The sequence below is a fragment of the Bubalus bubalis genome, chromosome 22 (genome assembly GCF_019923935.1).
Source record: "Bubalus bubalis isolate 160015118507 breed Murrah chromosome 22, NDDB_SH_1, whole genome shotgun sequence".
Taxonomy (NCBI): domain Eukaryota; kingdom Metazoa; phylum Chordata; class Mammalia; order Artiodactyla; family Bovidae; genus Bubalus; species Bubalus bubalis.
This window is the reverse complement of record NC_059178.1, coordinates 36,611,202-36,629,933: the sequence shown is the minus strand read 5'-3', so window position 1 is coordinate 36,629,933 and position 18,732 is coordinate 36,611,202. Positions and strand designations below refer to the sequence as shown.

Below are 18,732 nucleotides of genomic sequence, written 5' to 3'. Positions count from 1 at the left end.
CTGACACAAATTGACTTCCAAATTTATGGGACCATAGTACTCTACCTACTAAAAAGGAAAAGGGTGAAGGACTAGGCATATGATGATTTAAGGAAATGCTTCAGGAAGCAGAGGATAAAGATAATTAGGAGGCTGGTAGAAATCTTTTGACATTTTGAAGGACATCCTAAACAAGCAAAGCTGAGATGACTGGGCAATTGCTTACATATAATGCTTAAAATACTTCTCCATAGGAACTACAGGACTCTGTATAATCAAGCCCAGTTAGAGCTCTAATATTTAGGGATGTATCCCCATGCTGAACTATGTGTGTATGTGTGTGTGTGTGTGTGAGTGTGTGTGTATATATGTGTGTGTGTGTGTGTGTGTGTGTGTGTGTATATATATGTGGCTGTTTATTTTTTCAACTGTATTTTTTGTTAATTTTTAAAGTTTATTTTTAATTGGAGGACAATTGTTTTACAATCTGCGGCACAACACTGGGAATCGGCCATAGTTATACATGTGTATCCTCTCCCTCTTGAGCCTCCCTCTACCCCGCAATGTCACCCCCCTAAGTCACCGCAGAGCACCAAGCTGGGCTCTCTGTGCTACACTGCGGCTTCCCTCTAGCTCTCTGTTTTACACATGGTAGGGTATACATGTCAATGCTACTCTCCCCATTTGTCCCGCCCTGTCCTTCCCCTGCCATGTCCAAAGTCTGTTCTCCAAGTCTGTATTGCTATTCTAGCCCTGCAAATCGGTTTATCAGTACCATTTTTCTAGATTCCATGTATATGCATTAATATATGATATTTGTTTTTCTCCTTCTGACTTACTTCTTGAGTGGCTCTTTATTAATCTCTATTAGATCTAATATGTTTTCCAGTTAATGCTTTTTATGGTAATCATTAACCTAGAAATAATAATTTTTATCACATTCTTTCTATTTTTAGCACTTGATTTTATTATCCAAGTGCATTGGCTAATTCTTTCCAATCCAAATCTTTTTGTGACTTGAATGAGTATGATTCTACATTAATCATACTGATGCAATTTGCTTGCAATAGCTCTTTACAAACTAGAACATATCTTCATCCTTATTTTATGAAGAGTTTCAACATCAGAAATTGTTTCATTGTATCCAATGCTTTTCAAGCTTCAGGAGACATTGTACATCAATAAATTTATGAAAAATTATTCAATCCCAGTAGCCCTCAGGAAAAGTGCAAATTAAAACCAAAATGAGACACTCATCACATTCTACCTGAAATGCTAATGTTAATAGGGTTGAATATACTAAGTGTTGGTGAGGTGAGCAACCTGAACTCAAATGCTGCTAAGATTGTGAACTGGTGTAATCATCTTGGGAAATTGTCTGCCATTGTCTCTGAAATCTGATCATTCACATATCATAAAATCTAGAATTTTGACTACTAGGTATATAACCAAAATGAAATGCATAGTATGTGTATATGTTAATATATTTTTATTCATAATTGAGTCAAACTGAAAAGCCATGTCCTTTAACAATTAATAGCCTTCCCTGGTAGCTCAGATGTAAAGAATCTGCCTGCAATGCAGGAAACCCGGGTTTTATCCCTGGGTCAGGAAGATCCCCTGGAGAAGGAAATGGCAACCCACTCCAGTATTCTTGCCTGGAGAATTCCATGGACAGAGGAGCCTGGCGGGCTACAGTCCATGGGGTCACAAAGTGACTAACACACAAGGTAGGTAAATAAATTGTGCTATATTTATACATTCACCTATTGAAAAAAGACACTATTTTTTTCTCTAACCTGTCAATAATTTGTTCAATGTTGCCAGGTTGTTGCATTTCGGAGGCATCCCTTATTGGTCACGGTAAGCTGGTATTATTCATACTTTTTAGGATGAATATATTTTGGTTTCTTTCTTCCTTTTAGTTAGCTCTGATGTATCTCAAGTTCTTCCTTTTTCACATGTCTTGTTACAATAACTTACATCAAGCATGTGAATATGAACTCAGGGATTTCAGCATGCCAGGACCTCAGTATTCCAAAATTCCCTTTCCAGACACAGAGACACTGAAATCCTTTATTGAATTTACCTTAGACCTATTTATCACTTCAACATTTACCCAGTTAAGCTCTGAAACCAGTCTTTTTCCCAGAATGATTTAGTCACAGACAGAAAATCCTGTGAGGCATATGTTAAACATGAAAATAAATGGATAGAAAGTGGCCTATCACTGTCCTTCATTAAAAGCTATTCTATGTCATAATTTCATTTTTTAAAAAGTTTTCGTCTGCCATAGCTATTAAGATTGTTGATATGATAGAACACTTTCATAGCATACATCTTTCACCTATTTATTTTATCCTCTACTTTTCTTGGTCATTTACCTATAAAGATCCCTCTTTTGATAAAAACCTCTGGAAGAGACAAGGTGAACTAACTTGTACTCCTTGTTATGCTGAACTGAAAAGAATATACATAACTGTGTAAAAGTTAAGACTGTGTTAATTCATTCATTCACTAATTATCTACTGCCTTGCTTTTGTACTGAGTCCTGGGAAATAACTATAAATCATCAAAATAGAATCGTGTTCAGGAAATGACTTTTTAAAAAAATCAAGTGACTGAGGGTAGGCTCTTTTGACTCTAATGAGCAGATTCTTTTAACTGCATCAAGCAATAGGCTTGTTTTTTCCTTCTTTATATTATGAAGTGAAGTGAAAATTGCTCAGTCATGTCCGACTCTTTGCAACCCCATGGACTATACAGACCATGGAATTCTCCAGGCCAGAATACTGGCGTGGGCAGCTGTTCTCTTCTCCAGGGGATCTTCCCAACCCAGGGATCAAACCCAGATCTCCTGCACTGCAGGCAGATTCTTTACCAGCTGAGCTACCAGGGAAGCCTTTATATTATGGATATGTATATTAACAAGAAAGGTCTTTCTCAGAGTTACCCAGGACTAACTGCTGTTCAGAATTCTAGGCTGCCCTAGGAATGTGTATATTTGTTCTGTCTGTTCGGTAGCCAAGTTTACGGGTCTTTTCTCTAGGGCTGAGTTGCCCAGTTGGTGTACACAGCACCGGAGGTGCCTGTGTATCTGGGTTACACATGTGCCAGGACTCTGATTTTCCTCAGCTTTCAGAGGAAGCCTCAAGCAGGTCCGGAGACAGCCTCTGAGTTTACCCTGGAAGAAGCCAGAATAGTGTCCTCTCCACGTAAGGCGCAGGGCACTGCCTGGTATGTGACTTGCCTACTTTTTCAATCTCCTATCTTTGCTTTTTGTTGTCTGTCATCTGTCTCTACCCTCCAAGTTTTCCAAACAGATTCTAATCCCATTGCCGTTGGTAGGCTTCTTTCTCAGGGGGCAAATCAGTGGCGGCTCAGATTCCCTTTAAGGCAAAACTAGCCATCTGTGGCAGAGATGGTGATGGCACCCCACTCCAGTACTCTTGCCTGGAAAATCCCATGGATGGAGGAGCCTGGTAGGCTGCAGTCCATGGGGTCGCTAAGAGTCGGGTACGACTGAGTGACTTCACTTTCACTTTTCATGTTCATGCATTGGAGAAGGAAATGGCAACCCACTCCAGTGTTCTTGCCTGGAGCATCCCAGGGATGGGGGAGCCTGGTGGGCTGCCGTCTGTGGGGTCGCAGAGTCGGACACGACTGGAGCAACTCAGCAGCAGCAGCAGCAGCCATCTGTGGACTAAGCCTAGCATGAAACTGAGAAGAAGAATGGATGGAGAGGATCAATTCGTTTTCTCGTTCTGACTTAACAACTGACGACAGGCAAGCACTAAACGATTGGGCCCTAAGTTTATGCACCATCCTGTTATGCTCCGACACTCAGTTGTGTCTGACTCTTTGAGAGCCCATGGGCTGTAGTGTCTCAGACTGCTCTGTCCATGGCATTCTCTTGCCAAGAATAATAGAGTGGGTTCCAATCCAATGAATATAGTTCCTGAAACAGATGTCTGAGACAAAATTGGTAGAGAAAGTTTGAAAAAAATGGATTGCATATATTCATATCTAGAAAAATTGAAAATATGCACCAAATCAAACATTTGCCCAGATAGGCAAAGAAATATGTTGGAAAATGCGAGCCAGTGTAGTTTGTGGAAAGGGCACTGAATGAAGCTGTTAACATTCTGGCTCTCTCCTCAGTTCTGTTACCACTGATCACCACGTGACCCAAGGCCAGATATTGTACCTCACTGAGCTTTAGTTTTCCCACGCCCAAATGACATACTAATAATACTTGCCATGCCCACCCCAAAGGGATGTTATGAAAATGATAGGAAAGTGATTTGAATACTTGAAAATGCTACAGGGCATTCTCATGATGTGGAAAAATGATCTTGGATTCAGGATGAAAAGATTAAGGCAATGTAAGGTGAGTATGAAATTTGGATCAACTGCTGACTTAGGGATTGTTGCCACTATGGTGGTTTTCTTTTTCAAATTTAAGTACAATATAATGTAATAATAAAATTATATACACAACTTTGAAAATTTGGCTTTAAGGGGATTATGTTTGATCTCAAATGTAAGATAACTTCAAGATAGGGACTAATATTTTTTTCTCAGCAGAACTCTGACTACATTTATAATGGAAATCAGTGGGAAAATGGGCTTTATTTAAGGGAACTTTCTGTAATAATATTTTGGAATATGTACTCCATTTTATAAATCAAGCCAATATCTAACTCATACAATCTACATTCCAATTATGTAAGTAAAAAAATTCAAGTGTCTAAGCACAATTTATCAACCTAACAATTTTCTTGAACTGAATCTTAGATGCTGAGACCATGTACTTAAACATATAAAATTACTATACTTAATCAGTGATTGTAATATGGGGGTCTGAACCCTAAGCAATCAGAAGTGAGATTCTATGTGCTCTTTCATTCTCTTTTTCCCCCAATTCACAAGGAAAAAAAACTTACTGATTTTTACTTAACCGAGGTTATGAGCAAGGCCAAAACACTTAGTGGATATTATTTATCCTAGCATAAACCAAGTGAAATGTCACCCATCTCATTAAACAAGTACATTTTCCCTTTTTTCATGGTAATTACAATCTCAGTAACATATTTTTGATTAATATAAATAGAAAACCATTAGTTATAACTTAATTAAGTTGCTTCTCTCCTCAGCTCAGTATCTCAGCTGGTAAAGAATCTGCCGGCAACACAGGAGACCCTGGTTCAATTTCTGGGTCGGGAAGAGCCGCTGCAGAAAGGATAGGCTACCCACTCCAATATTCTTGGGCTTCCCTGGTGGCTCAGCTGGTAAAGAAGCCACCTGCAATGCAGGAGACCTGGGTTTGATCCCTGGGTTGGGAAGATCTCCTGGAGAAGGGAACAGCTACCCACTCCAGGATTCTGGCCTGGAGAATTCCAAGGACTGTATAGTCCATGGGGTTGCAAAGAGTCAGACACAACTGAGCGACTTTCATTTCACTTCAGCTCAAAACAGCTAACATGAAATTTACTGGGTCTTGCTATTATGTCTTACCACCTTAAGTTTAAGGTCTCTTTGGTATCATAAAATGAAACTGAGTAACTCACTCTTCTACTGTGGGCCTTACGGGGCTCCTGAGAAAGGATCAGGTGATAATCTGGGCTGAAAAGATTTGGTTCTGAGTATTTCATTGCTCTTTGCTTTATAAATAAGCTGAGACCTTGAGGCATACTTCAGACTATTAGAGACTGAGACTTTGAGGCTGACTCAGTAGGTGTTTTTAAACAGGAATAGACCAGCACAACTTGTTACTGTTGGGACAGAGTGATCTAAAGGAAAGACTAAAAACAATTTTTTAAAACAAATATTCAAATAGTGCTTACTAGGTACCAGGTTCTCTCAAGCTTTTTAAAGCACCGACTCACTCAATTTAATCCTCACGACGATCCTAACAGGTACTACGGTTATTTTCTTTAGCTGATGAGAAAGTGGAAGCACAGGATGTTTTAAGTAACCTTTGAGGTCACTTGACCAGAATGACTGAGATTCAACCCCAGGCTGCTTGGCAAGAGGCATGGTTACCTCTCTGTGTGGCTGGTGACCAAAGGTGCTAAAGAGCACGCTGACTAAACTGGTTTTCTAGTACTTGCTCAAATCCAGGGAAGAACTAATCAGTTCTAACAAGTACTGCGATGAACCTGGGAGAGATAGCAATGGCAGTCGTCTATGCCAGCCAAGCCCATCTGTACAGAGACTTCAGAGTTCTTAAAATAAGATTAATCATTAATTTCTAAGATGTTAATCTTCTCATTCAGTTTTATAGTAAACTTTCCTTTCAAAAACCCAATCTTCCCTGAGAATTATCCATGGCCAAGCCAGCAACGGTATTAGTGGTATTAAGCACTGTAAACAGTAGTTGACCTGGTATAAATAAAGACAGATAAAAGTCAGCAGAGTGAGAGAGGCAAACAAGACAATTTTGCTTTCTCACTATTCATGGATTTCTTTCTCACTTGTATAGGTTATTTTTTTTTTAAAGAGATTTTTATCTATTTTATATATTGCTCCATTTTGTATTTCAGATGTTACAAAATGTTACAAAACTGTTACAAACATGTCATTTACTTTTACATTAAATATCAAATTAGCCAGAGAAGTTGAATAACTTGTAAGTACTCCAAAAAGCAAAATGAAGATGAATTTGCTGATTTATCCAGTCGACCTTCTAAAGAGATGTAAGGAAAGCCCTTAGGTGCCAGAACTCATGTTTAGCTTTTTGCACAGTTATCAGGTTTAATCCCATAACCTGCGAGCTGGTATCACACCCACCATTTGAAGACTGAGAAGAGAGGCTTGGAGAGGGTAGTGGCTTAGCATAAGTTTTACAGTTAATAAAAGGCCTTGGCAGAATTATAAACTCAGGTGTTTCGGGCTCCACAGAGCATACAGCTGTATCAGAGTCGATGGAAGGCATGGGTCTCTTGCTAAGAAGGTACTAAATCTGCTGGCAATCAAGTGGTAATTCAATACCACTGCATCTAGAAATACTGAGCAAGTAATGGCAGCAGGGGGCATCCAGCCACCTCCTACGTGACTAGTTGCAAAAGAAACACCCACAAACACACTTTGGAAAAATGTGATATAGCTAAGGACGAGCTAGTAGGAAAAAAGTAGCTTTTGAACAAAGGGTAGAACACGACCTTGGAGGTGCAGTAAAGCAATTTGCCCATTGAAGCTGGCTGGTGCTGCAGCATTTAAGGGCATATTGGTTGCACAGAAGTCTTTTCCGTGCCGCCTGTACGGATACAGCTAAAGCAGGGCTACCCAGGGCTCACCTTCAGAGCAGAAGGCAAGTTCTATTATAAGAGATATACGTAGATCGTTATCACATCCCGACGATAATATTTCTATAGTTAGTGCGGGATGGGAGGTTTCATTAATCCGGGATCAGAAAACACCTTGTTTCCGGAGAGTGTATTTCGGGAGGAACGTACATCACTGAAGCCTCCTCGTTGAGATACAAGCACAGCATCGTTCATTATCGATCCCCAGGGTGGAACGTATCCGAGGCTCAAGAGCGGTCCCTCAGCCCCCGGGAGCGCGGCGAGCGCCGGGGACCCCGCGCGCGGGCGGGGGCCGCGGTGACGCAGGACGCGGTCTGGACGCGGGTCCTCGCGCGGGGAGCGGGGGTGGCGGCGTGGGCCAATCAGGAGGCGCGGTGTTTCGGGCGAGGGGAGGGGAAGGGTGGGCAGGGGCCGCCAGGTTTCCTCGCGGCCGGCGCAGCGCCGCCTGCAGTTCCGAGCGAGCGCGCGGAGCCCTTGGGGGTCTCCGGACGCGTTGCCGGGCCCGATTTCCTCCGCGGCTCCCCCCCGCCCTCTGGAGTTCACCTCTTCAGCGACCCGGACGCGGCTCCGACGGCTCCGGCCCCCCCCCGCCCTCCCGCTTTGGGCTCCTCGGCCCTGCCTGCAGCGCAAGTCGCCCCGCGGCTCTCCGACTGGTGTCCGCGGGCCGTGCGGGGGCGGCGCCGGCGGGGGCGCTTCACCCCGGGCCGGCGGCGGTAATGCTGCTGCAGTTGCCGCCCTTGCGGCCGGGCGGACAGCGGGCGGAGGCAGGAGCCGGAGCCGGAGCGCGCTCGTCGCTGGCCGGGACGCCGCCCTCGCCTGTGCTCGGCTCCCGCGGCCGCCGGGGGACGCCGGGGCCCCGCGCGGCATGAGGAGGAGGCTGTGCGCCGGCGAGCGCCCAGCTCCTCGGCCCCCAGGGCCCCTGCGGGCCCCCGCGCCTCGCGCGCGCCGGCTGCGGCCCCGGCGCCCACGCTAGCCCCGCGCAGGCACGAGACGCCGCGGCCCCGAGGAGGAGGAGGAGGAGGCGGCGCAGGCCTGCCTGGCGCGGGCGGCCCGGACCCCGAGCGCGGGGGCTTCGCGACCTGGACCCCGGCGGGCGCAGGCAGCCGGAGCCGCGGGGGAGCAGCGCGTGCTGCAGTCGGCCGCCCTCTCCGCAGGGGCGCCGCGGCGCGCAGCCGGCGCCTCTCCCCACCTGCAGCCCCTCCTCCCTCCGCCACCGGGCGCGTCGAACGCCGCTCCTCGCCCTTCCACGGCCTCCTCGGGTCCTTTGGTCCCCGGACCCGGGCCCGGCGTCCGCTCCCTTCCCCCGCCCCGCATCCTCCCGGCCTCTCATTCATTCCGTCCGCTCCTTCCTCTCTCCTCCTTCCCGCTTCCCCAGAGCCTCCCCGCGCGGCCCCGCTGCAGTCTCGGGGTGGTGGTGTTTTTTTTTAGCACATTCATGGAAGTTTAGGGCCTGGACGGTGCCCCCAAGTCCGGCCGAGAGTGCAGCCCTAGCTGCCGGCCGGTAAGAGGAAGATGCCTGTGCTTAAGCGCATGATGCGGGTCTCCAATCGCTCGCTCCTCGCCTTCATCTTCTTCTTCTCCCTGTCCTCGTCTTGCCTCTACTTCATCTATGTGGCTCCGGGCATCGGTAAGCACCGAGGCACCCTCCCTTCCCACGGTAGCGGTAAAGGAAGTGTAGCATGTTACTTATGGGATTGGGAAGCTGTATGGTAGGACCGGGGCCCGGTAGAAAGCATTTTATTTCAAATGAGACGTGTCACATAACCTGCTTTGGGGCATGGTTTTGGCACGTGAGTTTTGTTAATGAACGTTTAACTAACTTAAAAGACTGCGTTAAATGGACAGAGCAAAATGAGGTATGATGGACCTCATTTTGATGGACCTGAGATACTCCTGGACGCTTTGTTGAGTATTCCTGACACTTTTATCCATTTAATATTGTTTTTAAGCTTAAACTTAGTGCTTAATTGTAATTTTATTCAAATACCCTCAGCTCTGTTAACTGGTTGTAAATACTATGGAGAAACCCACAGTAAGGAATGTGATTGAGTTCAAGAATGTACTGGTGTAGTGTTCCAGGTCACTTTTTTAGAATGGGGTCAATGAACATTTGTGCCTCACTTCAGGAATTTTTAGGCGATGAGTTGTCTATTAAAAACAATGCTCCATTATTTCGTCTGCTTGGGTTGTTTTTCAAGCGTAGGTAACTTCTGCTACCTGTCAGGATGAATTCTGAAATACAATATTAATTAAAAGAACAATTATGCAAAATAGCTTAAAATGTTAACTATTTAGTTTTTTGTTTTTGTTTGTTTCTGGTCCAAAACACACTTTTGTATAATCTGCTTGAATTAGCCTCTTTATTAAATATCCTAGTTTCTCAGCACCTTTGATTGAAAAGGTACCAGTGTGGCATTCTCATAAGAAACAGACCATCACCAGACCTCATCAGGACTGTTGAATTTCCTAAAAATCACTGTGACATTTCTTGATTAAATTTTCAGGTTCAAGTAAGATGTATAGGCTCAGAATGATACTTGAGAAGGTATAAATTGTTGAAACCTTGATAACCCAAGATAGAAGTTTGAGGTTAAAAGTTTGAAAAAAATAAGTGAATATTTTAACATAGTATTTTCTTTTAAAGCAGTTTTGTTTTTTTTTTTTTTTTTTTTTTTGCTTTAGGCTAAATCAGACACCTCCTGAAGCCTGTAGCAGAAATGACAGTGGTAGCTCGGTGGATTCCAGAGTTGTTAGCCAAAATACTCAGCAGGCTTTTGCTTAAGATCCTCTGCCATTTTGGAAATCTTATCAATTAACTACTCATTCTACAGCAGTTTTTTTACTTGTAGCTCTTTAAAGATTGGACATCATTGGGGGATGTTAGTTTATCTGATACTTCAGCTTTGAGAAATTTTGGAGAAAAAAGGGTTTTTTTTGTACTGAGCTAACAGTTTTGTTACTTTCTTGGTATTTTGAGTAACATTACAATTATGTTACTCAAAAAGTTAACCAAAGGAACTCAGAATTCCATTTTTCACTTCATAATCAGCCAGTTTTTGTTATTGTATTAATGTATTGTGTATATATTCTTAAAGTTCTGTTGGTGTGAAATACTTAGACGTTTTCCTTATTTGCGTACTTAATGTTTACCATAGAACAGCCACTGGTAAGTCATAAAAATTTTGGCAGTTGTCTTCTAGGCAACTAGATTTAAATTATTCTTGTGGGTCTTCTAATTTATTCTTAAAAAGATTGATTGAAACCAGTAAGAAGAATGAAAACCAAAACTTAATGTTAACGATTTGTTAAACTGAATCTGTTTCTCAAACTAGTATTACTTAGCAGCAAAAAAAAAAAAAAAAAAAAAAAAGCCCGCTTATCTTTTAATCATTGAGAAGCAGTTTTCCAAAATTCAAATTTTTGTTTGAAAGCTCGGATTTTGTCATTGGTAACACTTATCAGTTTTTCTGACAGAGTGTCAAGCTCATTTTGCTTGCTTTTTGGGAAAATGTAGGTCAAATACAGAAATCTAAATAACCATAGTTTTGCAGTTATACCTTTTTTAAAAAAAAAAAACAAAAACCAGTAATGTCACATTAAATTTTTTTTTAGTTTATTTTTGGCTGTCTTGGATCTTCGTTGCTCTTCTGGCTTTTCTCTAGTTGAGGCGATTGGAGGCTACTCACTTTGGTGCACGAGCTTTTCCTTGCGGTGGCTTCTCTTGTTTCGGAACATGGGCTCTAGGGTGTGTGGGTTTCGGTAGTTGCAGTTCCTGGGCTCTAGAACACAGGCTCAATAATTGTGACCCATGGGCTTAGTTGCTCCAAGACATGGGATCTTATTGAACGAGGGATCAAACCCATGTCTCCTGTGTTGATAAGTGGATTCTTTACCACTGAGCCATCAGGGAGACTCTTCAGTTGTACCTTTGAGTAAAAATGATGTTCCATGAGAAAAATGTGGCTAGTTCAGCTCACAGTGCAATGATCTATTACACGGTTTGATTTTCAAGATAACCACGGTCCTTTGGTATGCTGCTGAAATGCCTTACGCGTGCTTCCCATTTCATCACAGATTTCTTTTGTTTTTAATTAATTTTTATTAGAGTATAGTTGATTTACAATGTTGTGTTAGTTTCTGCTGTACAGCAAAGTGCATCAGTTACACATACACATATATCCACTCTTTTTTAGATTCTTTTCCCATACAGGTCATTACAGAGTATTGAGTCAAGTTCCCTGTGCTTCACAGTAGGTCCTTATTAGTTATCTAGTTGATATTGGGTTGGCCATAAAGGTCGTTCAGGAAAACCTGAAGGAACTTTTTGGCCAACCCAACATACAGTCGTGTGTATGTGTCAGTCCCAATCTCCCAATTTATCCACCCCCTTCCCTCTTGATAGCCATAAGTTTGATTTCCTACTTCTGTATCACAGATATCTTATTAATGAGACGTAACCCTAAACTAAGTAGTTTCTTATAGCTAGTTTACATTAGATGTCCATAGACTATTTTGGAAATAATTCCCATTGTAGCCTGGGTTAACATCTTGGAGCAGAATTTTCTTATGACTAAAATACATGTTGTATAAGAGAGCATTTTTTAATTGATCTGAAATGTTTCAAATCTCTTCTGTTAAAATCTGTATGAGCTGTATACACATCAACCTGTTTAGTAGTCATCGGTTGTATTTTCCTCACTTTTCTGCCCAGAGGCTCATTTTTCTTGTGTGCCTTCCCCCAGACAGTCCTGTCATTTTAGTGACTCTTGTTGGTCTCCATCCCCCGTGTTCCTCCCTCCCTCTCTAGTACCAGAAAGTAGTGCACGCGTGCTCATTTGCTCAGTCGTGTCCAACCCTTTGCGACTCCGTGGACTGTAGCCCACCAGGCTGTTCTGTCCATAGGATTTCCCAGGCAAGAGTACTGGAGTGGGTTGTCATTTGCTTCTCCAGGGGATCTTCCTGATCCAGGGATCAAACGCGTGTTGCTGCGTTGGCAGCAGATTCTTCACCACTGAGCCACCTGGGAAGCCCCTTCTTCCTTTGTGATTGCAAAATGATGAGCAGAGTTTCCCTCAAAGGTCTTGCCTTGGCTGAATTGAAACTGGAATTCCATTTAGCATGGAAATGTTTCCAATATAACAGAGCATTGTCATTTTCCTGCCATCAGAGGAGTAGGTGAAGTGACTTAGATTCATTCACCTAACATGAATAGAGCACCTTGGATGGGCTAGACTTTGAGGAAGACAGATGACTAAGACAGGCCACCTTCCCTCATGTGATGGGGTGAGTACCCTGCAAGGGCTGCAGCCAGTCCTCGGAAAGCACACAGTGCGGTGTGCGGGCTGGTGAAGGGTTTCCTGAGGAGGTGACAGATGGGATTTATCTGGACTGAGCAGAGGGATTCTAGTCAGAGGGAACAGCAGGAACAAAGATAGGTTCCAGAAAATAGGAATATTTCTGTCTGATACCACTTAAGGTGTGGGGTGGTGGATTGGCCAGATCAGGAAAACTCGTGGGTCTCCCCTGCCCAGCCTGGTGTTCTGGCTCTTTAGGTCCCTAAACTTCCTGGCTGAGAGCACCGGCCTCGGTTTGCACAGGTTTATGAAAGCGGTCTGTGATTAAGAAAGAAGTTGATGCGCCTTGACTCAGTGGGGCAGTATTGTGGGGAAGATTGTTCAGCTGCCCTGGGAGTGGGGATTTCGCTGTCCATTTGACTCACCAGCCATCCTGACCTTTGCTTGACTTGCTGATAGGCTCTTTCATTCTTTAAGCAGAGGAAGAATCTGGTTGGATCACTTTGGTGTGAATTCCTGTGGGCCCTTCGAGGAATTTCTGGGCTCTGTGCCTCACTTTTGGGGTCTCAAGTGGGTGGATGCCTGGCTGGGACAGGTGGAGTTGTTGATGGGTGGGCCGGGCATGGAGGGTGTGTTGTGGGAGGGTGTGGCTTAGTAGGGCCTTGCTCAGAGCCTCCCTGACATTTCTGGCTGGTTTCTGCCACTTTGCTCAGAGAGTAGCTTGTTTGTTGCCCTGTAGCTTTCTCATCACAGCCTTTCACTCTCCTGGGGGTGAGCCTGATTGTGGTTTTTTTGTTTTTTTTTTTAGCTGTTACACTTTGCTTGGTATTTCACAGTTCCTCTTAGTTATTTTCCTCACCAAGTTCTCTGGTCACTGTGACTCCTTTTGAGGATTCTTTTGGTTGGGCCACATGTTGGGCATTTCTTTGTTGTGGGCCTCTCTTACCGGTCAGGCTTCCCAGGCTAATGTTTTTGTCTTGTAAGTAGCAGGAGACATCAGACATTCTTAAACTGGGAATGCTGGAATCCTTTGTTTAGAGCAGTTCTTCTAGCCTGGAGTACAGTTTATACAGGACAGAAGTACCAGGCGGGAAGTTATTTCAGTGGCTAAGGTGATAGAAGACTTGAACCTAATCAAGGCAGACTTGAAAAATGTGGACAGTGGAATTGAAGGAAAGGGAGATGCTTTAAGACAATGCTTGTATTGCGGCCTAGACACTTGTATTCTAGAGGGGCGAAGGGGCTGTAGAAAGGCAGGTGCTTTGAAGGGGTCATTTTGCTTTTAGAGAAATTGAGTTGGGATGCTTGTAGGATAGCGAGGAAGAACTTGTCAGCAGGTGGGCAGATGGGGAAAAGAGCTTAGAGCCCACGACAGAGGTCTAACAGAGAGAGATGTCATCAGCGTATAGGTGAATGATATGTACGTTTTCCCCCTAAACACCTGGGTTAATAAAACTAACTCATGCAAGTGACTCACTAAGTTAGTTACTTGTAAATATGGAACAATAGGTGTCAAATGGGAGTATGATGGAGGCTCGAGTGTAGTTTGAGGGCTTCTCTGGTGGCTCAGCAGTAAAGAATCTGCCTGCAATGCAGGAGATGCAGGTCATCTGGAGGAGGAAGTGACAACCACTCCTGGAAACACATGGACAGAGGAGCCTGGCAGGCTGCAGTCCACAGGGTCTTGAAAGAGTCAGACACCACTGAGTGACTAAACAAGTGTAGTTTGAAGGATTTCCCGTGAGGCTCTATTACCTTTTTCACTCTCTGGCCCCAAAAGGGGGTTGTGTGATCGACACTGTAAAAGTTCCAGTGGCCACCCAAGGAGAGCTTGTGGAGGCTGAGGACAAGGTAGCCAGGGATGAAATCATCAGCCTAGGGTGAGTGAAGAAATAGAAACAGGAAAATGAAGGGAGAGAAGTACCATGAAAGTGAAGACAGTTAGAGGCCTTTGCAAAAATGGATCCGTCAATAAGTAAAAATGATGATCAACAAGCCAAGCATTGCAGTGGCCTATAATTCAGTAGGGTAAAGTCTGGAAGGAGAAGCATGGATTTGGTAAGTAGGAGCTCTGTGATGGCCACTAAGGGACCTGTTTTTGTGCTGTTAGAGGGCACCAGTAAGACTGCCTGAGTTTGGATAGTATTAATAAAGTCAGATGAAAGTGGCTGATTTCCAGGAAAGTGGGATCAAAGGGATCTTAGAAGATGGGAAGACCTGAGCTTATGTGGATGTTTAGGGAGTGAGGACATGCTTTAAAGATTTGAAGAAGGGAACAAATTATGATGTGATCTTGTTCAGTCGCTCAGTTGTGTCTGACTCCTTGCGACCCTATGGACTGCAGCACACCAGACTTTCCTGTCTATCAGTATCTCCCGGAGTTTGCTCAAGATAATGTCCAGTAAGTCGGTGATACCATCCAATCCTCTCATCCTCTGTCGTTGCCTTCTCCTGCCTTCATTCTTTCCCAGCCTTAAAGTCCTTTTTCAGTGAGTTGGCTCTTTGCATCAGGTGGCTGAAGTATTGGAGCTTTAGCTTCAGCATCAGTCCTTTCAGTGAATATTCAGGGTTGATTGCCTTTAGAATTGACTGATTTTATCTTGCCGTCCAAGGGACTCTCAAGCATCTTCTCCAGGACCACAGTTTGAAAGCATCAATTTACTCTTCCATACATGTTTGTCTGGTTCTGCACTGAACAGGATCCACGTGGTCTCTGTTTTCATAGAGTTGAAGCATGCATGCTGAGTCGCTTCAGTCGTGTCCGACTCTTGTGCGACCCCATGGACTGTAGCCTGCCAGGCTCCTCTGTCCATGGGATTCTCCAGGCAAGAGTACCGGAGTTGGTTGCCATGCCTTTCTCCAGGGGATCTTCCTGATGCAAAAATCGAATCCCAGGCTCTTATGTCTCCTGCATTGGCAGGCAGTTCTTTCCCATTAGTGCCACCTGGAAAGCCCCTCATAGAGCTCATAGCCAGTGGGAAATTCACACAGTTGGCAGAGTAACTATTCTAGGAGATCGTGTGAGTTTGCTGTGGAGGCACTGGCTGGGTGGATGAGTAGGGCACTAAACTAGTCTAGGCATCAGGGAGAACCTAAGGCCAGAAGCTTAGGTTATAGGTAATTAAAGGCTGATTCAGTTCAGTCGCTTAGTTGTGTCCGACTCTTTGCCACCCCATGAATTGCAGCACCCCAGGCCTCCCTGTCCATCACCACCTCCCAGAGTTCACCCAAACTCTTGTCCATCGAGTCGGTGATGCCATCTAGCCATCTCATCCTCTGTCGTCCCTTTCTCCTCCTGCCCGCAATCCCTCCCAACATCAGAGTCTTTTCCAATGTGTCAACTCTTCGCATCAGATGGCCAAAGTATTGGAGTTTCAGCTTCAGCATCATTCCTTCCAAAGAACACCCAGGACTGATCTCCTTTAGGATGGACTGGTTGGATCTCCTTGCAGTCCAAGGGACTCTCAAGAGTCTTCTCCAACACCACAGTATAAAAGCATCAATTCTTCGGTGCTCAGCCTTCTTCATAGTCCAGCTTTCACATCCATACATGACCACTGGAAGAACAATAGCCTTGACTAGATGGACCTTTGTTGGCAAAGTAATGTCTCTGCTTTTGAATATACTATCTAGGTTGCTCATAACTTTCCTTCCAAGAAGTAAAGCGTCTTTTAATTTCATGGGTTAGGTAATTAAAGGCCTGGGGAAAAGTGCTTCAGGTAGGAATAGTATAGTCGAAGGTTAAGAAGTGGGAGAGAAATGGAAAGTAAAAAAAACCAAAAAGGTAGAGGCTAAGGCATAAAAATTGGAGGGGAGCGTGGGTCAAAGCCAGAGACATAAATACAGACACATGTAAGCTCGATTTGAGAACTTGGGCTTTAGCCTGAGAACAATGTCAAACCATTGAGTTTAGATTTTAAATAGAGTGATGTGATCAGGTTTGCATTTTATAGGAATACTTATGCTATGTTGGTGTGGATGGATTAAGACAGCAGTTCTGGAATGAGGGATACCAAGTAGAGGGAGTAGGGTCAAGTGTATAAGGGAATTAATTTTAGAGGTAGGAGAGTAGATAAAGATGCTCTTGATAGCAAAATTTGGATACATATTGAGAGGGAGATCGAGGAGATTCATATCTGATAAGGTGGGTGTCTGAGCTGCTTAGAGGGGCTCTGTTCTTATGAACAAATCTTAGTATAGAATAACGTGTTTGCTCGACCAGCTTCAGAGATTTGTTTTCTGCCCTGGCACATGCTGGAGGCTTAGTGAAGAGCTGTTGAGTGACTGAGTCTTTCCAATTAATCGCTTCTGATGTGGCTGCTCTAGTTCCTTCTCTCCCCAGCCCACCCATCAGTATCATCCTGGTGTTGGATGTTAGACCCTTTGGGAGAATATGGAGGGGCTGACAGGAGATCAGGAAGAGTGAAGATGCCAGGGTCCGTCAGTGTGTTGTGTTTGTTTTTTGGTCGCTGTGAGTCGTGTCTGACTCTTCTGTGACTCCGTGGAGGCTCATCTGTCCATGGGATTCTCCAGGAAAGAATACTGGAGTGAGTTTCCATTTCCTTCTCCAGGAGATCTTCCCAACTCAGGGACTGAACCCACATCTTCTGAGTTGGCAGGTAGATTCTTTACCACTGAGCCACCAGGGAATTACCTCCAGATTTAGGGGCTTAAAAAATCAAACGTGTTATCTCCTAGTTTCTGTGGCCAGGAATCTGGACATGATTTGGCTGGATGGCTCTGGTTCAAGGTCACTCACTCAGCTACAGAGCGTAGGTCAGGGCTGTGGTTGGAGGCTCCACTGGGGAAGAATCCAGTTCCAAGTTCAGCCATGTGCACTCGGGCCGGATTCTGCCCCCACTGAGGGTGGTTGCACTGAGGACCTCGGCTCTTTGCAGGTAGTTGGCTGGAGACCTCACTCAGTTCCTTGCCCCGGAGCCTCTCCACTGGGTATTTACAACTCCATCACTTTGGCCATATTGTCTTTGTCAGAAAAGAGTCATCTTGGGCCAGTGCACAGTCATGGGCTGGGTAGCCATCTCAGAAATTGCTTACCTCCATCAGGTTGCCATTCTTTTATTTTATTTTTATTTTCTGGCCACCATTCTTGAGCCTATATGTTAATTCAGCTGTATTGTTCCAGCAGAGGTGAACCTCATTTCTATGACCTTGTGAGGAATCAGGTAGTTTTAAAGGGAAAAATGAATTCATTGAAGTCTGACAGTGCTTCACACCATTCTCCATGTTAGTGTTTTATGAGTAAGTTTTCTTTTGTAATTGGCAGATAATTGCTTTACAATGTTGTGTTGGTTTCTGCCCTACAGCAGTGTGAGTCAGCCATAAGTGTACATGCGCCCCCTCCCTCTTGAACCTCCCTCCCGCCTGCCACCCCATCCCACCCCTCCTGTTGTCGCAGAGCACCAGGTTGAGCTCCCTGTGTCACACAGCAACTTTCCACTCCTGTCTGTTTTACATGTGGTAATGTATTTGTTTCAGTGCTGCTCTTTCAGTTCATCCCACCCTTTCCTTCCCCTGCTGTATCCATTTCTGAGAGATTGTTCTAGAACTTGGATTTCCTAGGTCCTGCTTGGGCATTCCTGGCCGGTGGAGAGCCCCGCAGGCCTTGTGTATTTCCAGTTTTCTCCCTCTGGTCCATTTCCCTCGCCACCTGAGACCAAACTGAATGTTGTCACCGCTGCTTGGGCTGCACTTGGCCAGTTTCATCAGAGCAGCCTGCCCCCAGCTCTTTCTCCCTCCTCTTGTTTCTCCTTTTTCTTCTGAATCATTTTTTTCTTAATTCCCAAAAGACCCAGTGATTGAGTATATAAAAGATCTTTCTGTTTCTGCCTTTTCTCAGGATAATAACAGAATAATATATGGGTAATATTGTGATTAGTTGAAGATTGAAGTTGTGAAGTTGAAGAGGTGAAGATTGGGTCAGTTGAAGGTTAAAAGTAGGTTTGCTGAGAATACCTACAAGACCATTAACATGCCACTGGGAAATCAAGAGTTTTACTCCAGTTATTATTAGGTATTTTTTCCTCATGTCTTAGACCCATTGGAGAATTTCAGGTAGCATTCCAATTTTATTTTTCTGTAGCATGTATATCCTACATTGGGCCGACTTGATTTGTTGTGTTTCAGGGGCTTGC

General features: G+C 44.3%; 1 protein-coding gene across 2 annotated transcripts in view; it reads left to right on the top strand.

Annotated features, from left to right (window-relative positions):
• Positions 1-8,319: 8,319 nt before the first annotated feature.
• B4GALT6 (beta-1,4-galactosyltransferase 6) overlaps positions 8,320-18,732 on the top strand; it is a 71,524-nt gene continuing 61,111 nt past the window's right edge. Inside the window, exon 1 of one of the 2 annotated variants that reach the window (XM_025273101.3) lies at positions 8,320-8,913. In XM_025273101.3, the coding sequence (XP_025128886.1) occupies positions 8,799-8,913 (115 nt within the window). In that variant the 5' untranslated portion in view covers positions 8,320-8,798. The remainder of the gene's footprint in view (positions 8,914-18,732) is intronic. The other variant, XM_006053995.4, reaches the window with a different exon arrangement.